The 20,304-nt window shown below is 48.6% G+C and overlaps 13 protein-coding genes across 13 annotated transcripts; 7 read left to right on the top strand and 6 right to left on the bottom strand.

The window, feature by feature from the left end:
• Window positions 1–809: 809 nt before the first annotated feature.
• On the top strand, window positions 810–1,436 carry N7517_004223 (DNA-binding protein; the record flags this gene model as incomplete). The annotated part of the gene is made up of 4 exons (XM_056721953.1): window positions 810–833; window positions 894–985; window positions 1,040–1,050; window positions 1,153–1,436. The coding sequence occupies 4 exons, from the start codon at window positions 810–812 to the stop codon at window positions 1,434–1,436; spliced, it is 411 nt and encodes a 136-aa protein (XP_056578203.1).
• Window positions 1,437–1,713: 277 nt separating this feature from the next.
• coq4 (ubiquinone biosynthesis protein COQ4) lies at window positions 1,714–2,638 on the bottom strand (the record flags this gene model as incomplete). The annotated part of the gene is made up of 2 exons (XM_056721954.1): window positions 1,714–2,360; window positions 2,431–2,638. 2 exons carry the CDS (start codon window positions 2,636–2,638, stop codon window positions 1,714–1,716), a joined length of 855 nt encoding a protein of 284 aa, XP_056578204.1.
• A 383-nt stretch (window positions 2,639–3,021) lies between these two features.
• Window positions 3,022–4,572, top strand: N7517_004225 (uncharacterized protein; the record flags this gene model as incomplete). Its single annotated transcript, XM_056721955.1, has 5 exons — window positions 3,022–3,162; window positions 3,227–3,817; window positions 3,877–3,994; window positions 4,054–4,168; window positions 4,251–4,572. 5 exons carry the CDS (start codon window positions 3,022–3,024, stop codon window positions 4,570–4,572), a joined length of 1,287 nt encoding a protein of 428 aa, XP_056578205.1.
• A 121-nt stretch (window positions 4,573–4,693) lies between these two features.
• Window positions 4,694–6,016, bottom strand: N7517_004226 (ketopantoate reductase family protein; the record flags this gene model as incomplete). The annotated part of the gene is made up of 1 exon (XM_056721956.1): window positions 4,694–6,016. The coding sequence occupies one exon, from the start codon at window positions 6,014–6,016 to the stop codon at window positions 4,694–4,696; it is 1,323 nt and encodes a 440-aa protein (XP_056578206.1).
• Window positions 6,017–6,354: 338 nt separating this feature from the next.
• N7517_004227 (Sas10/Utp3/C1D family protein) lies at window positions 6,355–7,181 on the top strand (the record flags this gene model as incomplete). Its single annotated transcript, XM_056721957.1, has 3 exons — window positions 6,355–6,535; window positions 6,588–6,754; window positions 6,810–7,181. The coding sequence occupies 3 exons, from the start codon at window positions 6,355–6,357 to the stop codon at window positions 7,179–7,181; spliced, it is 720 nt and encodes a 239-aa protein (XP_056578207.1).
• A 682-nt stretch (window positions 7,182–7,863) lies between these two features.
• Window positions 7,864–8,517, top strand: N7517_004228 (coiled-coil-helix-coiled-coil-helix domain-containing protein; the record flags this gene model as incomplete). Its single annotated transcript, XM_056721958.1, has 3 exons — window positions 7,864–8,075; window positions 8,173–8,425; window positions 8,485–8,517. The coding sequence occupies 3 exons, from the start codon at window positions 7,864–7,866 to the stop codon at window positions 8,515–8,517; spliced, it is 498 nt and encodes a 165-aa protein (XP_056578208.1).
• Window positions 8,518–8,971: 454 nt separating this feature from the next.
• Window positions 8,972–10,520, bottom strand: N7517_004229 (UBX domain-containing protein; the record flags this gene model as incomplete). Its single annotated transcript, XM_056721959.1, has 5 exons — window positions 10,414–10,520; window positions 10,300–10,352; window positions 10,130–10,248; window positions 9,072–10,068; window positions 8,972–9,016 (listed from the first exon to the last, which is right to left on the bottom strand). The coding sequence occupies exons 1-5, from the start codon at window positions 10,496–10,498 to the stop codon at window positions 8,972–8,974; spliced, it is 1,299 nt and encodes a 432-aa protein (XP_056578209.1). The 5' UTR covers window positions 10,499–10,520.
• Window positions 10,521–10,695: 175 nt separating this feature from the next.
• Window positions 10,696–11,865, top strand: N7517_004230 (cytochrome oxidase assembly protein SHY1; the record flags this gene model as incomplete). The annotated part of the gene is made up of 4 exons (XM_056721960.1): window positions 10,696–10,936; window positions 11,028–11,537; window positions 11,599–11,704; window positions 11,766–11,865. The coding sequence occupies 4 exons, from the start codon at window positions 10,696–10,698 to the stop codon at window positions 11,863–11,865; spliced, it is 957 nt and encodes a 318-aa protein (XP_056578210.1).
• An 85-nt stretch (window positions 11,866–11,950) lies between these two features.
• On the bottom strand, window positions 11,951–13,578 carry N7517_004231 (uncharacterized protein; the record flags this gene model as incomplete). The annotated part of the gene is made up of 5 exons (XM_056721961.1): window positions 11,951–12,050; window positions 12,106–12,633; window positions 12,693–13,119; window positions 13,182–13,431; window positions 13,495–13,578. The coding sequence occupies 5 exons, from the start codon at window positions 13,576–13,578 to the stop codon at window positions 11,951–11,953; spliced, it is 1,389 nt and encodes a 462-aa protein (XP_056578211.1).
• A 318-nt stretch (window positions 13,579–13,896) lies between these two features.
• On the top strand, window positions 13,897–14,938 carry N7517_004232 (uncharacterized protein; the record flags this gene model as incomplete). The annotated part of the gene is made up of 4 exons (XM_056721962.1): window positions 13,897–14,218; window positions 14,287–14,464; window positions 14,534–14,685; window positions 14,760–14,938. 4 exons carry the CDS (start codon window positions 13,897–13,899, stop codon window positions 14,936–14,938), a joined length of 831 nt encoding a protein of 276 aa, XP_056578212.1.
• Window positions 14,939–15,275: 337 nt separating this feature from the next.
• N7517_004233 (Nucleotide-binding alpha-beta plait) lies at window positions 15,276–16,600 on the top strand (the record flags this gene model as incomplete). The annotated part of the gene is made up of 3 exons (XM_056721963.1): window positions 15,276–15,936; window positions 16,053–16,239; window positions 16,345–16,600. The coding sequence occupies 3 exons, from the start codon at window positions 15,276–15,278 to the stop codon at window positions 16,598–16,600; spliced, it is 1,104 nt and encodes a 367-aa protein (XP_056578213.1).
• A 535-nt stretch (window positions 16,601–17,135) lies between these two features.
• racA (putative Rho GTPase Rac) lies at window positions 17,136–18,056 on the bottom strand (the record flags this gene model as incomplete). The annotated part of the gene is made up of 6 exons (XM_056721964.1): window positions 18,001–18,056; window positions 17,920–17,952; window positions 17,810–17,868; window positions 17,576–17,756; window positions 17,268–17,500; window positions 17,136–17,202 (listed from the first exon to the last, which is right to left on the bottom strand). The coding sequence occupies exons 1-6, from the start codon at window positions 18,031–18,033 to the stop codon at window positions 17,136–17,138; spliced, it is 606 nt and encodes a 201-aa protein (XP_056578214.1). The 5' UTR covers window positions 18,034–18,056.
• A 642-nt stretch (window positions 18,057–18,698) lies between these two features.
• N7517_004235 (putative quinol monooxygenase) lies at window positions 18,699–19,206 on the bottom strand (the record flags this gene model as incomplete). Its single annotated transcript, XM_056721965.1, has 3 exons — window positions 18,699–18,846; window positions 18,966–19,078; window positions 19,150–19,206. 3 exons carry the CDS (start codon window positions 19,204–19,206, stop codon window positions 18,699–18,701), a joined length of 318 nt encoding a protein of 105 aa, XP_056578215.1.
• Window positions 19,207–20,304: the final 1,098 nt, after the last annotated feature.

The following is a 20,304-nucleotide window of genomic DNA, read 5'->3' on the forward strand; positions in this document are numbered from 1 at the left end:
GCGCTATGAACTAAGATGCTGAAGACTTTAAAGAGATTAGGGGGATATAAGGGAAAAAGGCCAATGTGAGGGGAGAATTCAGCATTGCCACCGGACACGGACCGGAGACCCCCTTCTGATAACCGGGGAATATTAATTTGGAGCTAAACCTGAAGTCGATACGGAGTAATTTACTTTCTGAGATTTGCCCCTCAAGGCGCAGTAAAGATAGTGGGCTTTTAGTGTACCCCGTATGTGATAGGCGTTTACAATGTACATGTCACAGTCTTATCACATATGTGAATACAACATTGTATACATTAGCCCAGAGCCAATTAAACTACATATTCAGAATTCCAATTATACTAAAATTCCACGTGTAAATCCCCCACGGGTACGGCTGTGAGACTTTAAGTCCGAGGGAATCATACATGTAGCACTTAACATAGACCGAGGGAATACCTAGATATGCTAAACAGGCTTATTCACTATCTATGGCCTCCAGGCTATTTCTATCTGATATTATTAAAATTTTGGAGCTCCAAGTTTATATTCTTGATCTCTGTATGTTGTAGATGGCAACTTGATATGAGAGATTTAGAGTGCAGTTGAATATATATATAACAACAATTAAATTATTATATTAGATTCTTCAATTCTTCTACTAGCAATAACTAGCAATAACTACTATACCTCAATTCCGTATATTGTCCAAAACTACCCCGGAATGGAAGGTCGTTGCACCCCTCCGTACTCAGGCGAGCCAAGTGGGGTTCACCGAATCAATCCTCGACTCTTCAACATTTGATCCAACCTTTGACATATCCACCATGGCAGACGCAGAACTAGAAGAGGTCAGTCTCACACCATCAGAGGTCTTTCACTCTGATACAATATACTGAGAGAGGAACTAGATCCGACGAGCTCGTCTCGCGCAACTCCAGCAACAAGGATCACGTGGAGGTCCAGCCGGTCAGGATGGTGGCGAGCAGGCACAGCAGAGGAAGTAAGTGCTAGAATAAATTGCAACAATATGCTGTATGCTAATGAACCCAACCAGACAAGCAGAGGGTAGGTCCCAAGATCCAACCGTTTTAGTCCATTCGCATTCGATGAACTACAAGCAGCGTCCTTCTATTGCCGCAATTCTAATCCATCTTTGATTTATCCTAGCAGAGCAACGCGCTTCAATCCTGTCCCAAATCCTCGATCCCGAGGCTGCCGATCGCCTGGGCCGTATCCGCCTCGTTAAGGAATCGCGGGCAACAGATATCGAGAACCGCCTCATCATGCTCGCACAGTCTGGACAGTTACGGTCAAAGGTAACCGAGCAACAGCTCAAGGAGCTGTTGGGGGCTGTTGCGGAGAACCAGCGCAAAGAGGAGGAGGAGCACAAAATCGTGTTCACTCGCCGCAAAGGTGGGTGGGATGACGATGATGATCTCTTGGACCTGTAAGGGTCGCATACAATGTGATCTATGATCACTTGTGCCTATGGCCCTTTTGTTTATTGCATTTGGATACCTCTGTTGCTATCCGCTCGTGGGCCACTGGGAAAATCTACTTCAGGCGTTATGGCCCGTCTTCTTTTGTTTTTTACACTATTTGCAGCTGGGTTGAATTAGGGCAATCAGCCTCGCATATGCGCACCGGTGATATGGTTTACAACGTTCCAATTATCATACATCTCTCCCTATATTTGAGATCCATCGCTTCGACAGGACGCAATCCAGCTCAGTTCGAAGCCTGCTGTCTCTCTTTTTCCCGCTTCTGCTGCTGCCGAATCATCTTCCGAATCTCTCTGAGATCCGGCGGACGCTCAATATTCAGCTCAGCTCTAAGCTCGTCCACATCTTTCTCCAACACCTCCTCCCAATAAACATTGATAAGCTCCTTACTCCCAAGCCCACTGCGAATAGCCCACGGGAGATGTAACGAGAGGAACCGCTCTTTCTCAGCGGGCTTCATCCGCACAAAGGCGAATAGACTTAGCCCTGTCATGGGGAGAAGCGTGTTCAGGAACTCTAGCGCCTTGAGAGCAAGCTCGCCCTCCACAAAAATCGGTAGACCCGTCACTGCATGATAGAAGTCATGGCACTCGCGGTATCGCTGCATGACATATGCACATTCTTCATTGTCGATGTACTGGACGTTATCTCGGGTGTCGGGGGACACGCCCTCACGATCTAGCCATTTGGCGTATGTCCGGCCGACGGAATTCTCGGGGAGGGTACGGAGATGGGCCATTTTGAGGGTTTCGGAGGTGATGCGGGGACGATCGCGGAGAATGCGGCGCCCTGTTGGATCTGAGAGCATGGCATCACGTAGTCGGTATATGAAAAATGGTGTTGCGGTGGCTTCGCCTAAGGCTGCAATGAGATCTATAGAGTACCATGTTAGATCGTGATCCGTGATTCTATACTGGTTCTTTAGGAAATTATATCCACCCACCTGCTCTCCTAGGGTTAATAAGGGATCCAATTGCTGAGCCTACAGCAAGAGCCCCGCGTTCGATAGTAGTCAATGGGACGTGGCCAGGGTAGTTTGGTGGTGGGCGGTTCAAAACGGAGAAAGGCCGTAGAGTGCTTGCAGCTGATAGATTTGGGCCGGCAGCCAAGACCCGAAGCTCAATTGCTCCACGCCTCCCAAGTACCGACATTATGAATCCCAAAGCCAGAAGAAATTGTGCATGGTCTGGGACGAAAGCTGAAGTAAACGTAGAAGTGGTATGATTATCAGATCGGCAGGAACAGCATGAATGGCCGTTGTGCCCTGCCATAATTTGCGATAACGCCGTTTATCGCCGATAACCATCTGCTCCACATTGTAGAGTGAATTTCAGACACACATCGATGCCCATTGAGACTACTAAACATTCTTTTTAGGCTTTCTGCTTTGAGAGAACAGGATACAACAGAACAGCCCCACCTGAAGGTGTGTGCTAACATATGTACATCGCTCCAACTCATTCCCTATTTCGTAGTATATACTGACTGGAGCAAGAACTTCAAATTCTGCCAAGAAGCACAAATCCCATACAATATGAAGCCAGAATGGTGGCCTGGGGAAGAGCACGAGGCCTTCACCGAATGGGCAATCTCCAATGGCATAGACACCAAGTCGGTGACCCCAGCCCGGTTCCAAGGGCGTGGGCTGGGAATGATGGCCACCCGGAACATCAAAGTATGAACCCTCAAGGCTATATCTACTCCTCATTTATATCTTTACTCACCGAGTATCTGTCCAGAAAGGAGAACTTGTCCTCCAAGTGCCGACACAGTTGATGCTAAGGGCCGAAGATATCCCTTCCACCTTCATCGACAGACTTCCAGAAGACATTGCTGTACATGCACTCCTAGCGGCATATCTCACGCATGGTACATCAGATGAACTGTCAAAATACGAGTTATGGCGCAAGTCATGGCCCAGCCGAAAAGACTTCGAAGACAGCATGCCGATCCTCTGGCCAACCGCCCTGGGAGGACTGCAGCTGCCCAGCAGTAAAGATGACGCCCCGACTGACTCGGAGCAGCCAAGTATTCTTCCCCCATCACTTTCAGGGCTCTGGAATACCCTAGAGCCAGGCCCAAAGACGAAGAAATACAGCGCAGACTACCAGAACATTATTTCGCAGCAGGCTCAGCGCCTGCGCAAAGCATGGACGGATGTTATTTCGGTCTTCCCGGATACCAACTGGGAGACATTCTCATACAACTGGCTGGTTGTGAATACAAGGAGCTTCTACTGGGTTGGCGAGGGACAGGAAACACCGGAAGACCCTAATGATGCGATGGGGCTGGTGCCTTTCGCTGATTATTTCAATCATGCAGACGTTGCCGTACGTGCTCCGTCTGGGTTTCATGTTATATTTGTTGAGCTAACCATAGACGGAAACAGCGGGATGTCAAGTTTGATGAGAATACATATGAATTTCGCGCCACGAAAGATTATAAGGAGGGCGAGGAAGTGTTCATGAACTACGGCAGTCATCCGAATGATACATTACTAGCAGAGTGTGAGAAAGTGTTATTATCTGCTTCTTTTCAACATGCTGACTTCCTTCTCTTTCCATAGATGGCTTCTTCCTTGATGTGAATGAAGCAGATTCAATTTACCTTGACGATATCGTTTTTCGGGACATCCCTTCCGCCGGGCAGCAAGAGGAGTTGTGGCTGAATCAGTATTATGGGTATGTGGTTTGATTTGATATTTTACATAACAATGCGCATTTCCCACGCAATATATACAGTTCTCTACTGACACAGCGCCAGTAACTACCAAGTTACTCCCCATGGACCCTGTTACCGCACAGAGGTCGCTGCATGTCTGAGTTATATGAAGGAGGAGGATTGGCGGAACCATGTTGTTGAAGGCCAATCACAGGGCTTGGATGAGAGTCGATCTGAGGCCACCATCAAAAGGTGGATTCTGACATATGCCGCAGAGGCAGATGCAACTATAACAGCGCTGCAGAAGGCCATGGAACTCAACACCACAGTGCAAGCACATCGTTCAAAAGCAGATATGCTGCTGAGACGGTGGAGGCAGATCAAGGATCTCTGCGAACATGCAGCCAAAACCGTCTCTGTGTAGATATTCTCCGCAAAGAATTTAGATTATTCTTGAATCTTTTGACCTGCTCACACACAGAGCGATATGACAAGGACCCAAGGTAGAGTAAGAACTCGATAGAGTAGAAGATAGTCCAGATCTGTTAAATGGGAGGCTCATTGGTAGAGATAACATTGTCGAGATCAAGGGGAATCGCGCCAGCTTCTCGGCTCCGATGGGTAGCCGCTTTGGCAGCGACCAAATGCTTGATCATGTAGTTAAGTGCGCATTTGATACCCAGTTCTTCGCCGCGACGCACAATCCATCCGTTGAAGTATTCAATCTCTGTCAATCTCCTCTGGTTGATATCTTGCTGCATCGAACTGTGGTTCTTGGCCGTGTTGCTCGCGATATTCACAACTAAGCGACGCAGGCGTTCTGGGGAGAAGCGATCTTCGATGCCCGGGATACCTTGCAGTTCAGGAAGAGCACAGATGACAGCAGAGATCTCAAAGAGTAGCAGCCGCATGACACGGGTAAAACTGAACGAGTAGAGGAGTTCGCCATTGGTACAGTCGCTCAGTGCAGTCAGGGGATTGATTACGCAGTTCACTGCCAATTTTTCAAGTTGATATTGGAATAGACCAGCCGGTGTATCAGCCACAGCGACCAAGGGCGGAGTGAGGGTCAAGAGGCGCAGAAGATATTTTGTGGATGGCGCCCACGTATGGTCGGCTTCTGGCGTTGTGGGAGGAATATTGGGATCTCCCACCGGGCTAAGGATCGTGGTCCCAACTCCCAAATGCGAGATCTTGAACGAGTCATTTCTACCCAGACCATGGCTGAAGACTGTCTGGATGTAGTGTGGTCGATTGTTGGGATCGGAGAAAACATTTTGATTGATGGAGTCAAGTACGCCCATGCCATTATGGACAAAACAAATGGTCGTGTCTTTGGTCAAGCGGTGACTGATGTCTTTAATGGCAAGCTCCGTGTGATGCGCCTTGGTGCAGATAATCAGGCACTCGATGGGACCATTATCTGGCTGAGATTGGAACTCGGAATTGAACGATGAGGGCCGCTTGTCAGCAGGAGGCATGGTATACCATCTTCCTTCTTCGTCCACTGTTTCAACATCAAATCCAGTTCTGACATCGTCAAGGCCATGCGTGCTAACAGAGATTTGTCCCCTTTTCCGAACAAAGGCCTGGTAGAGATAGTCATTGTGCAAGCATATTGTGATTGGCGGCGGTGACCGTCTCGTGGCTAAAGAATGAGCAAAGAAGCAACCTAGATTGCCCATTCCGAGGATATGTACTCGTCCTGACAGGGGTGCGTTGGTCGCATGGTTGACCTCATCCAACTCTTCCTTCCATGTTGAGATAAATCGTGTGTTTAGTCCACTATAGACCTGAAACCGTGACCGAAAACATGTACCAAGAATACCAGTCCGCCACAAAGAACGGGGCCGAAATGTCGACTGCATTCTGATAGCACCGAGGAAAAGCTCCCCGGGATATCCGATTGAGTTGCAAGTATGTGTTTGGTGACAGGAGGAGGTCAGAACGATGGGTTTGGTGGGGGATCGGTTTTTATGTCGTGGGTATTGTCGAACAGATAAGAGACGGGCCACTGGTGTGTCCACCAAGGCCTATTTTCAAACAATCAAGCAATTGTTGGATATGCACGAGTTCTCGGCGATCTCAGTTGCGCAGATGATGATCGGTCCAGAATCCACACCGCCCGCTTCCACCGCCCCATTTGGACCTGTCCTATTTTTTTCTTAGATCAAGCAATTTCTCATCTACACCACACCTCACCGCCATGGACCCAACAGACCTACTACCACTGCTTGAGCAGCTGGACGACAATGTCGATGATTTGGAGGAAGTGCTCCAGCCTATTCTGGCTAGCACTCTTGTCAAAAGCTCAAACAAATTGCCTGTTATGGACAAAGCAAAACTTCATGTGTTGATCACCTACACATTAGAATCACTAATCTTCTGTATGTCGCACTACAGCCTACTAAATTTCTCTATACTAATGAAATTGGGCAGCTTATCTGCGGCTTCATGGCGTGGATGCAAAGCAGCACCCAGTGTTCCGGGAACTGACTCGTGTGAAGCAGTACTTTGAAAAGATCAAGGTACTGGAAACCGAGCCTGAGGAACGCCCCATGACCCTTGATAAGGCAGCTGCAGGCAGATTCATCAAACATGGTCTTGTAAGTGTTGATGTCTTCTATTGTATTGCAATAGCTGCTGACCAAATCTACATAGGCTGGCAATGATAAGTATGACTTGGAACGGGCAGAAAAGCAGGCAAAAGAGCGAGCCCGTGCTGAGTTCAAAGCAGCAATGCTCGCTCGCAAGAGCACCGAGGCCTCGAAAGCCCAATACGATAACGACTCTGATGATGACGATTCCGAAGGTGGTGTGGAAGTTGCAACAGCAGCAGAGCCCCAGATTGACACAAATCTCGCCGCAAAGCCCGAAAAGAAGGATAACAAAAAGAAATCGAAGGGAGAACCCAAATCAACAAACAGCAAGGCAAAGAAGGAGAGGAAGATCAGCAAGGCGACACTGAAAGAAGAGAAGAAGGAGCGACGGGCGAAGAAGGAGGAGACTCGAAAGGCTCGAAAGGCCCAATGAATGCATTGCGCTCCGATTAGGGAATTAAGTACGGACTGCCTTTGCGCCTCGAATACCTCGAATGCTCAGGACGGACTGCCGGGCGGTCTCAAAAGCATAGCATTGGCCATGCGTCATCATTATCAGAACCTCTGTCCACACGACATGCATTGTCGAATCTAATCATCGCTTTGCTGAGCCTGTCCGGTCATGAGCTTCCATTTAGATGGATGTCTCGGCCATTTTGAGACCACAATGAGTGGCTCTATGTACTATGTACGAGACTTCGATGTCTCCATGAATCAAGATACCCTTCCGCAATGGGAGCTACAACAAGCTCCGCGATACACTCTATACACAAGCTAGTGGATGTAACCGAGTACTCCTTTCCATAACATAATTTGCGCACATCCATTATATCGCTCTTAATATTTAGCACATGCTAGTTAGTTAGTTATTCCCTTAGTAATTCCCGTTCCTGTCTCCGCGCCGGCCAACCGGCACCGTAATGTCCGGATCCACGTGACAATCCTCCACCAATCATCATCCACAAAGCTCCAAGGTTTGCATCGGAGTTTGCCTCACTGGCCGAACTTACTCATCTTCTAGCTTCTTCTTTCTCCACTAGCCCTTATACTTATAACTTGCATATCCTCATCTCTCTTTTACATTCGTCCAAACAAACCCACACATAACCATCAAAATGCCTCGTCAACAACGTCGTGCCGCTCCCACCCCTGCGCGCAGCGCTCCCAGCCGCCCTACCGCCGCTCCTGCTCGGCCCGCGGCTCCTCCCTCGCAGCAGCAGTCGCAGCCTCACTCGACCGCCGCTCACCCCCCACAGGCCCAGCAGGCCCCTCCCGTGCAGCAGAGCGCCGGCCCTGGTCTGTTCGGCCAGATGGCCTCGACCGCAGCGTAAGTTCCAGATCCGGCTTTGTACCTGATTCCCCGATATAATCCGGGGTTAGGATCGACTTTTCCGGCATATGTGCTAACGATTATTTTGATACAGTGGTGTTGCCGTCGGCTCCTCCATCGGCCACGCCATCGGTGGCTTTTTCGGCGGTGGCTCCAGCGCCCCCGCTGAGGCTCAGCAGGCTCCCCCTGCTCAGTCCCAGGCTATGGACAACGGCCTCTACCAGAGCAACGCTGCACAGAACTCGTACGAGAATCCTGCCTGTGAGGTTGATGTCCGCAACTTCCGCACTTGCATGGATGAGAACCAGGGTAACATGGGCATCTGCGGTTGGTACCTTGATCAGCTGGTATGTTTACACTTCTTCGGGTTTTATCTTTTTTTTGGATACATACTAATGTCCTGCAGAAAGCTTGCCAGGCTGCCGCCAAGCCTTACTAAGGGTTTGATACCAATTTGACCCTTGGTGATCAGAAAGACAGATACCATTTTTAGTAATAACTGATGGGGTTATGGGCTTGATCGCTCATAGCTAATCTTTCTTTGCATAGCCATTTCCATATCCCCTATTTGTACTATATACCATCTCTCCTCGATAAAGGAATCAATGCTTGACTACCAGATCAAGAATCAAATGCATGAATTTAACGAACTTCTTACATTTGTACATATGTAGCAGTCTGATGATTGTTTAAACCAATACCTGCATAAAATCCAAATACGATGGGAAAGAGCAGTAATAACATAGACAAAGTCACTTGTTATGATAACTAAATTTACAGTAACCAAAAAGCGAACAATAGCCAGGGTGTCGTAGTACAGAGCGTGGGCTAATCCGATCCCATCAACGCCATAGATAAATAATGCAATAACACCAAATCAATACCGCTAGGATTTATTTATCCTTGTCATCCTGGTTCCTCCGTGGCTCGAAGTTCGTCTGATAAAGATGTTAGCCACTCCTGAACAAGATATTCCCACTGAGCATCACACACCTGGTTCCCGTTGTAGAACTGATTGTTCCCACGTCCATCTTGCTGGTCCCTCAGGGTCCGGATATTTGGTCCCGTGGTCCTAGGACGTTGGGAATTGCCAGTAGCCGGAGGGGCCGAAGAGGCCGAAGAGGCCGAAGAAGTGGCTGCATCGCTTGCCGGTGCGGTTGAGCCATACCCAAGGAATGAACCTACAAGGCCTGTCGCAGTGCTGGCAACAGAAGAGGCCAGGTTGTACACGGCAGAGATACCACGAACGGGCAAGCTACCCGCTGCCGAGTAGGCCTCCGTGTATGTTGATACAGGAACCATGACTAGGTTCGCGGTGGAACCAAGACCTAAGTCTCGGAGGGTTTGTGACTCTTGGGCAACGGAAAGATTTTCACTAGGGAGAGGGGTTAAGATATGTTTGAGGTTGTAGGGTCGGTTGTCGCCTTCCATTTTCTCATCAAGCCAAGCCCGTACATCATTTCGGATGTTCTGAGTGGGCGTAAAGCTGGATCGCACGGATCTTCCATCAAACAGGCGCACTTGCAACCGGTACTCGGTTGGAGGTCCTCGAGGGACTACAGGTTTTGACTCTTGGCGTTCGCTCTTCACGACACCTTCGTCAGTGGGTTTCTTAGACCCCATCGGTGCTTTGCCTTTAATATCTTTATTGCTGGCTTCTTTGGATGATAAGTGCTTTTGAGACGTAGACCCTGATGATTTGGCAGGTTCTGCAGCTTTCTTGGGTATTTTTTTTTCAACTAGTGATTGTTTCTTGATTGCAGTTTCGCTTTCTTGCTTTGCAGATTTGCTGGCATTGGATGGCGCCTCAGGCTGGGGTCGGGGCGCGACTGATACCGGCGTAGTATGAGTTGAAGCGGTAGGAGTGCCATTCCCTTCTAGCTGTTGTGTGGGACTGGGTATTTGTTCATTTCCCAAAGCTGCAATCAATCGACTGCGGAAGTCATCTTTGGAGATATCTGGCCCGATGTATTCCTTCAGCGTGCCATTCCTGGAACGAAGTCAGCAAACCAACACCGGATTGCCCACAGGGGTTGCACGGTTGAACGCACTTTATAAGGACAACAGTCGGAAATTTCGAGATCGGACAGAAAGAGGCCAGGAATCCAGCTTCCTGTGACCCCGCTGTCAAGCGCAATACAACTGCTTTGGCATTGAGTGCTTGCGCAACCTACAAGGAGTCAGATATAGCCAGACATTCAACCATAGCGAGTGGATGTACCTCATCATCACCAAAATAAGCGTCCTCCCATTGAGAGCTCAACTCCTCGTCATCTGTATGTTCACGTACTAAGATCAGCAACATGTCATTCGATGCGGGGAGAAACCTAGCGACCTCTAACAAAGCAAGTAACTGCTTTGGCATCTCTCACTGCAGCAGCAATGCCCTCCTGAAGGGATCCGTTGTAGAAAAGTGTCATGATCGCATTCCGGTAAAGACTTAGTGGCAGGACATGAGAAGGCCAGTGCGGAGAGACAAGTATAGATTGGAGAAGCCTGGGCGGTCACGGTAAACCCCCGATCCCGAAATTCCAACTGCCGTCGCATTTGCAAGAAACTCCAACTCTTAACCCCGTCCAAACCTCAACTCACTCTTCACATTTTCCAACCCTTCGACATGCGGCCGATTTTTTCTGCTCTGCAGAAGGCATCCGCGAGGGCCTGGACACCGCCGACTCGGGCTGTTCGGAGCCCTCGTGTATCCTCGAAGATCAATTCCATCTGTGCCAAATACCGCCTACAACAATTCCGCCATATCTCACAATCGCGCCAGCTGGCCGAGAGTTTGAATATTGTGGACCACCCGGCAAGGCTTGTCCGTGTAAATAAGAAACATGGCCCTGGTCTGATCATTTTGGGTATGTCAATGTGCAATGCTACCTATTCTTGAGAATACTACATCTTAATGGCTGAAGATAATCATTAACGTATTCTTCTACATATGTATAGCTCTGATTCCTATCATCTCATTTATCCTGGGAACATGGCAAGTACAGCGCCTGGGATGGAAAACCAAACTGATGGCCAAATTTGAGGACCGCCTCGTGAAGCCTCCTCTGCCACTGCCGCCGCGAATCGACCCGGATGCCATTTCAGAGTTCGACTACCGCCGCGTGTATGCTACCGGCCGTCTCCGTCATGACAAAGAAATGCTGGTTGGACCCCGTATGAACGAGGGAGAGGACGGGTTTATCGTGGTGACTCCCCTTGAGCGAGAGGGACAGAGCACCGTACTTGTGAACCGGGGTTGGATCTCAAGGAAATTGAAGGACCAAAAAGACCGGCCTTTGGGTGTACTAGACGAAGAGGTGACCGTGGAGGGTTTGCTACGAGAGCCATGGAAGAAAAACATGTTTACACCTGATAACAAGCCGGAGGAGGGAAAGTTCTACTTTCCCGATATCAACCAGATGGCAGAGAAGAGCGGGAGCCAGCCTGTTTGGATTGAGCAGACAATGGGTAAGGAGGTTATATTGAATCATCTTGCTAATGCATAGCTAACAATGGTTTGTGTTTCCAGTGCCTGACCTCCTCGAATCGTATGATCGCGAGGCCAAGGGTATCCCGATTGGCCGCGCCGCAGAGGTGAATTTGAGAAACAATCATTCTCAATACATCTTCACCTGGTAAGTTGGATCCGTTGCCTGCTCTCTTTTCCAACTCGAGATTGTCGCTCATACTCTGCAGGTATGGCTTGTCTTTGGCCACGACCATCATGATGTGGATGGTTATACGGAAGAACCCGAACGAGGCGCTGCGCCGAGTTCGCCAGAACCGAAACTGGTAATCGGTAGCGGGATTCCAGATTTACCTTAGCATAATTCACTGGCGTTGAAAGCGTTACTTTTCATGGAGAAATCTGTTCTGGACATTCATGGAGGCATGGCCAATCTCATGTCTTGCTGAAGTTCTTTGGGTAAATGTTTCTGGGCGAGGGAAAACACTGTCGTCGAATTGTTGATATGGCGTTGCCTGGAACAAGTCAGCAATTACTCCCATAGGATGGTTGGCTTCTAAGGAGACTGACCTTCTCAACAATGTGGTGACATCGCTCTCATCAATTGTCTTCCGTCCCGCATGCTTTGAATACGCAGCCAAGTCTTGGCTTGCTTGCTCAAAGTACCACGAGGATGCCTGCTCGATCGCGGCCAGCGTGGCCTTGTTGATTTTTGCCTTTGATCCAGCCCCCGAACGCGCGAACCGAGTCGCTAGCTTTTTTACCACACCTGCAGGCAAGTTTGGGACAGGAATTCCATGTCGTGAAATCTTCTTTTGCTTGCCCTGGGCTGGTATAGCTTCATCTCGCAACCCACCTCCAACAATCCCAGGGCTCTCACTGGGGGATGCTGCGGGTGGGAATTCGAGTCCGAAACCGAAATCACCTCCAACGTCGTCATCATCATTGTCTGATGGAGCTGGGGGTGGCTCCGCGGTGGACAGTGCGAAATCCTCCATATCGTTCATATCCCCGCCAGTGGGATCTTCAAGCGGAGCAGCCGCAGGAGATGGAAAGTTGAGGTCAAAATGGAAGCGGCCCAGGTCCTCAGTCTCCCCCCTATTTGTGATATTAGCCAAGATTTTGTAACATAGACAATCCAACTCTTGTATACCCACCCTCTATCAAAGTCGCCCCCACTCATCATTGTATCCTCTGCCTCATCATCCTCACCCACAATACCAGTTTCATCTGCATCATCGCTTTCTAATCGTGTCTCGTCAAAATCTCCACTGATTCTGCCGGTAGCTCGGCTCATCATTGATAGCCGATCCCGGTCTCTGATGCTGGCGTCGCGAGGGTATTCAACAGATTGATAGGTAATATCCATATCCTCTTCGGCGAAGGCGAGAGACATCCTCGGGGGTTGTATTTCAGGACTCGCTTCTTCGCCTTCTTCCTCGGACTCCTGAATAGGCAGAGATAACCGTGGTCGCTCGATTTCTGGCTCATTATCAAGCTGTTCAAATTCATCGATTGGTTCTTCAATAGGCTCTGGCTTGTCCTGCGGCGAGGAGCGGATAGGTTGAGATATAGGAGCGAGTGCTAAGACCGGGCCAACTAGTTCAATTCAATTCATCGTGTTGAAGGCGTGGTGGAACTCTTACCTCTGCCCAGGTTCCTAAGAATATCGAATGTAGTCTCCCGCTGCATTCTGCCGCTTCGTCGCCGATCCCGACCAGGGGTATTTGCCGCTCGTTGTTGTCGGGCACGGAGTCCGTACGGTGTTGCTGGCGCACCCACGCCTCGAGCGCGTGGTGTGTATCGAGAGGCGGACCGTTGGGTGCCCGGGGTGGCTGCGGTAACAAGTCGACTTGGTGTGAGAGGGTAGCGTGTATGGCCAGGAAGGCGTTGGAGCTGTAAGGAGGAGATATGGTCAGCAATTTTCCAACCTCCCAAAAGGTAATGGATACCACTCACTCCGGTCAATGTTGTATCCCCAGATGGGGTAGCAGTCCCAAGTGGTGACCGACGGCCACGCGCGTTTGGGGTAGAAGTAGACATAGTTTGATTTTTCCCACAAGATGAGTACACCTATATCATGCGCAATATACCAGACCACATATGTGGTCACCACCACAATAAAATCCCAGATCAACTGGTCGAACAGTGAATTACAAGATTGACGTTGATGTTTGTCTGTCGCGTCTAGAAACAACAATTGCGGGTCAGTGCATGATTGGTCCCCTCTTATCGATAAGATTGGCTGAATCAGCCGGTTTTTTTTTGCGCAATGAAGTCTCGATGCGATTTGCATTTACCAATTGAAGCTTACAATACTCGGAAGATTCTTTCGCCAAGTTCATACTGGCTATCATCACAATGGCTGATACAAATGCCCCTACAGGACTTGCCAATAAGCTCCAAAACAAGCGCAAGAGACAAGCCGACGATGCTGCTCCCAAGCAAGAAAAGCCCGAGGCAGGCAAACCCGCAGAGGGATCAAGCAAGAAAAAGCAGAAGAAGACCGTAAACAAAAAGAAGCAGGCTGAACATGAAGAGAACCAGTCAACACGCAAAGATGGCATTGACGAGTCGATTGGCAAGATGGACGGCCGGTTGTTGGGCGATCACTTTGCGAAGAAAGCCAAAAGACACGAGAAGGAGCTCTCTGCTGTTGAACTGAGTGACCTTTCGGTTCCAGGTACGTGTACTTCCTGTTGTTCTGTCAGCCAAGGCCAAGTGGTGTCCTAGACATTAACAAATCTATAGATTCCGCATTCCTCGATACCTCTTCCTTCACCTCCACTCGAAAGTTGGAGCAACTCCCCGAATTCCTCAAGTCGTTCAGTCCCAAGGGTGCCGACCTGTCAAAGTCGTCTGAGAAGAACGGTACCCCCCATACACTAGTCATTTCGGGTGCTGCTCTGCGATCCGCTGATGTTGTACGGTAAGTGGGCAACGTTCAATCTTTTCTCTGGTATGAGTCGAAGGTGGGTCTAACAATTGATGTTACTAGGGCACTACGCTCTTTCCAAACCAAGGATAGCATTGTAGGAAAGCTGTTCGCGAAGCACATCAAGCTAGAGGAATCAAAGCAGTTCCTTCAACGTGCTCGGTCTGGTATCGGGGCTGGAACCCCAACCAGAATATCTGATTTGATCGAGTCTGGTGAGTTCGCTCAGTTGCTATCTATACATAGCTCTACTCCCTCATGTATAAAAATGCTAATAATTGATATCTAGGAACTCTCAATCTGGAGGAGCTGGAGCGCATTGTCATTGATGGATCACACGTTGACCAGAAGCAACGAGGCATCTTCGATATGAAGGACACGCACATGCCGCTGCTAAAGCTGCTTACTCGGCCGGAACTGCGTGAGCGCTATGGGGCAAAGAAGGGTGTGAAGATCTTGGTGTTCTAATCTAACAAAAGGCTGATCACGAAATTTTATACTGTTATATGATTTAAGTACATGCAGACTTGAATCTATTCATACAATTGTTTAGCGTGCGTAGATCGAACTATAAAAACCAAGGCCTTATCAAGTAGCCTGTCTTCACCGCCTCCCCAGGCGCGGCAAAAATTTAATTTTACTTTTCTCTCCGCCCGACTTTTTTTGGAGCTTGAGTCTCGTTGCGCTGCAAACTTCTCCACCTCTTTTCTTTCCCAAACATCCCAAGACTTCCATTTGTCTTGTTTTCATTCCATCCCACCATTGTCCCTTTTCACCACAAATTTACCTCACACATACCATCACAATGGGCGACAAGCGCAAACTCGTGCAGGATGAGGTCGTCGCGCCCGAGGGCAAGAAGATGAAGAAGGAGAAGAAGGACAAGAAAGACAAGAAGGAAAAGAAGGAAAAGCGCGAGGAATCCGAGATTGTCACCCCCACCGAGACTGCTGCCCCGGCACAGGAAGAGGTGAAGGAGAAGAAGGAAAAGAAGGACAAGAAGGATAAGAAGGAGAAGAAGGACAAGTCTGAGAAGAAGGAGAAGTCCGAGAAGAAGGAGAAGTCCGAGAAGAAGGAGAAGCGCAAGGCTGAGGAGGCCGACGCTAAGCCTGCTGCCCCCTCCGAGGACGCTATGGATGTTGATGTGACCCCTACCGAGAAGGTGGACGCCGATAAGAAGGAGAAGAAGGACAAGAAGAAGGAGAAGCGCAAGGCGGAGGAGGTCGATGTTAAGCCTGCTGCTCCCTCCGAGGACGCTATGGATGTTGATGTGATCCCTACCGAGAAGGTGGACGCCGATAAGGAGAAGAAGGACAAGAAGAAGGAGAAGAAGGAGAAGCAGAAGGAGAAGAAGAAGCAGCAGAAGGAGAATGCCGAGCCCGTGGCTGAGACTGAAGGAGAGCCTACTGCTGAATCCGCGGAGGCCGAGCAGGCCCAGAAGAGTTCCCGCTTCATCTGCTTTGTCGGTAAGTGATTCCAATCCAGATGGACTACCCCGACCCAAAGACACAAGACTAATCAAAGGATATTCGCATATGCAGGAAACCTTCCTTACTCCGCCAACCATGAGTCCTTGAGCAAGCACTTCGAGAAGAACCCCCGGCCACAATCCGCGTCGCAACCAAGAAGGAAGACCCCACTAAATGCCGCGGCTTTGCATTCATTGAGTTTGACAACTACGACCGCATGAAGACCTGCCTCAAGCTGTACCACCACTCCAACTTCGACGACGGAAAGTACCCACCCCGACGCATGAACGTCGAGCTGACGTAAGTTATCACCCCCCAATTGGAGAAAACGATCATTATTTCCAAGTCTTCTCCAAGCAAGAAAATCCAACTGCAAACCGACCGTATACTAACTACCAATTCCAGTGCTGGCGGCGGTGGCGCTAAGTCCGAACATCGCAATGCCAAGATCCAGGCCAAGAACGAGAAGCTCAACGAGGAGCGCCAGCGCCAGGCCAAGGATATCCAGAAGGACAAGAGAAAGCACGAGAAGAAGGCTGCCCCGGCTGGCGGCTCTGGTGCCAACGCTGCTGGCATGGACGGTGTAGCTGACAACGCTCCCAGCGCCGACAACAACGATCAGTGGGCTGGTCTGCACCCTAGCCGCAGAGGCCGTGTTTAAACCAACAAAGACCGCTGGTTCACTGCTATGGTTTACTTGAAACAGTCTCAACTCGGTGGATCGGAACAGTGTACAGCAAGGTGTCCGGAGCATCTGCAGGCAGCTGGACATTTTGATAGCCATGCATTCCCGGGAGCATCAGGTTTGGCTGGTTTTTTTCCAAAAAGTACTTACTTCATGTCTCTATTACTTGATTTTGAAGATACCAATTCATATGCTTTTTTCTGTGCTTTCCCGGCAAACATTGCCCGATTGGACATCATAACTTGAACTACAGACTTAGAATGACCAAGGTATAATTTTGGAGTCAAGAACATCGCGAATGAATTGGGACAAACTATAAACAAGGGCCAAGAGGGCAAAGACAGGAAATATCCCCAAGAAAAACGGTCAATGGATTTCATCACAAAACAGGACTGAGAGGCCGGCGAAATTAAAAAAAAAGCCTCTAACTACCCAGACGCCGTATTAACTATATATAATTCATTATAGCATACGAGAACATGGGAGACGAGTCAAGCCAAACAAACGTGCTCTACAAGATACTGCATTTGACTGCTTTCCTCCCGGATTTCGTAGCGGGACGGGGATTGAGAACGGCCCTGTGCTATACGGTTAGAAACAGGCCAATATACGCAAGTAATCTCGGGAAAGAGTGAAAACGTACCGGATGGCTTCATCGAACACGCTCTTCAGGTTGCGTTGTGTCAGCGCCGAACATTCAAGGTACTTATGTGCGCGAATCTCCTTGGCCACGGCCAGGGCTTGTTCGTAGGAGACGGTCTCCATCTTGCGTGCGCGAAGGGCTTCTGTAGTCGCGCGGTCGTCTCTCAGATCCAGCTTGGTACCGACGAGGATGATGGGGACATTGGGGGCGTGGTGTTCGATCTCGGGGAACCACTAGAAGCGGGGAAGGGTTAGTCGCCTGGAATAGGAAGGATGTAGGTCTCCTGGGTATGTTCAGTCCGTTCATACCTTTGCTTTGACGTTATCGAATGATGGCGGGCTGACGATGGAGAAGCAGATCAAAAAGACATCGGTTTGAGGGTAGGATAACGGTCTCAGGCGATCGTAATCCTCTTGTCCAGCAGTATCCCACAATCCCAGGCTGATCGGCCGGCCGTCAACCATAACACTCGCCGTGTAGTTGTCAAAGCTGTAATGATATCAATGTCCGTTCGGGAAGGTTTCGCATTGAGGGGTACGAACACAGTAGGGATGTATTCTCCCGGGAAAGCATTCGTTGTGTACGAGATCAGAAGACATGTCTAGGGAATTGTCAGTATCGCATTAGGGGATAGGGTCTCGGGGATACTAACTTTGCCAACTGCACCATCACCAGTCACCACACACTGCCATCAATTAGCTGCGCATCCTCATGGATCGGATCAACTACCCACCTTCAGTGACTGAGTAGCCGGACCCGTCGCCATGTCGCAAAAAATGTATAATCAAAAGCGCCAAATTCCAGGGGTTGGACCAAAAGCAGGGTATCTTTTCAGAATATTAGCTTTAGCTTCAGGGGGTTGAAGCTAAGGAGGTTGGAGAGCTTAGGGAAAAAGAGGGGGGTGGGAAAGATGTGGAGAAAAGATGAAAGGAGAGATCTCTCACCAAAAAAAAAAAATATTAGAGTCAGAAGAGAGAGAGAAAAAAAGGGAAACCAGACTAGTTCCTTAGTAAAAAAACAGGTCACTAGATTATATTCTTATAAGGAGATCAAAACCCTTTTTATGTCTCCACTTGTTTCTAAATATTATGTGTGCTAAATAAGAGATATACTCCGGAGTATGTACAATATAGATATATAGCAATCTTTATTACACTATTTCATTTTTCTGTAGGATCGAATTTCTCCTAATATCTCACAGACCTCCTATCTGTTGGTCAGCGATCACTAATGCACCAATCGCATGACGATTGAATCACGAGTGACGCCGGTACTTAGGATGGCGTCTAATAAACATCGAATCATTTATAGGAAATACCAAAAGTGTGCTTATGCATGGTCCATCCTATTTATATCTATCCAACGGGCATCAGCTCCAGGGCTATATATGGGACCTTATCCCAAAGAAAAAACAAACAGAAACCTTGGAAACTACAATCGCGATACGCCCCTCGAACCACTCAGGAACCCACCTGCCCTGATCTCCGATGGCTTTACCAACAAAGTGGGTAATTTTCCTGCAAAGGATCGGAAATAGGGAGATTTGACGTGGGTCTGGATCGCTGACTGGTCCTTGTACCTATATTGTAAAGCCGATCAGAATCTTGGAAATTGGGGCAAAGCATTGCTAGATTGGGCCGAGGCACGGCCTCTTCATGCGGGGGAGGTATGAGGGACCTATACACTCAATTGGCTTACCTCTCAACAATCACAATCTCATTCTTGTCCTTGATTTGAAATGCATAGTAGAGCAGTGTATTGGGTTCGTGTTCTTGCACCTGTTTAACAACTTCGGTTACAAGAGTAGCTACCTAACAACGTAATGTGTTAGATATGTCGACTCTTAAGACCATTGTAGAACATGGGAAGTATGAGGGCTGACTTCTTCAAACTTCTCTGGCTTTGGAGATAGAACTGCGGTGACGTTGATTTCGGCCATGACTTGATGAGTTGTTAGCTCTGGGGGTAATGAAGTAGTACCAGTATCGCCAATAGAACTCACTTGTTCAAAGTCAGATTCAAAGATATTCAGGTATATTAGGGTAGATATTGGAACAAGTTTGGGGGAGGTTTAAATAGTTAAATATGTACGGAGTACGGAGTAAATGTAATTGAAGATCATATAATCCACATCGACCTCGGGCCATGAGAAGTGGGGCATAAAGCCCAGTGCAGATGTATGACATCCAGTCCATATTATATGGATGGTTTTAATATGCTTAAATATCAGCTATAGCTATGATATCTACCTAATTCCAATTTTAACTTGAATATAGATTCAAAACTATATGTATTTTTTTGTTTGATACTTTAAATAAGGTAATATGCAATATATGAAATATCTCAATGGTGAGTAGCAATTAACTACATACGTAACGCTATAAAGTATGTTTTATGGAAGTATTCAAATCCTTATGCATCCATGTTTGTTGTATACTTCATAGCTGCCCTGGAATCCATCCATGGACCTTGGGGGGATTTGGAGAGAGATTACGTAATTAATGCCTCAGGCACTAGCTGAATCAGCAACCGCCGAGATTCGTCTCGGCATCAAATCTCCCGCAAATCAACGTCCTCAATGAACAGATAGATTCCCCACTTTCTCCTTCAGCGGGCCGATTTCTCCGATTTACGGCACATGGACTCCACGAGCACTCGTTCACGTTTCGTGGGGTTTTATACCGGCTGAACACAGGCTGATCTCGATGGATTTGGGGTATCGGAACATACTGGCACCGGATGGGCCACATTACTCAATCCCGAGCGACTTTCGGTCCCCCACACTACCCCGGCCACCCCCGGTTATCGATTTCATGCAGAGAAGCTCGGAATCTTGCGATATGGAGAAGACCCCGCCTGTCACAGGCAAGCGCCGGGGTGGCAGCCGAAAAGCCTGTAATGAATGTAAGCAGCAAAAGGTGAGTCATTTGCATGTCTCTAATTACTATGCAAAATACCCAAACCAACCCCGACCGCATCGGGGCTCCGACAATCGCCGCTGATATTTCAAAACCTGATAGCTGAGATGTGATATTGT

Source organism: Penicillium concentricum, assembly GCF_028827145.1.
Source record: "Penicillium concentricum strain IBT 3081 chromosome Unknown utg000002l_segment0_segment0, whole genome shotgun sequence".
NCBI lineage: Eukaryota > Fungi > Ascomycota > Eurotiomycetes > Eurotiales > Aspergillaceae > Penicillium > Penicillium concentricum.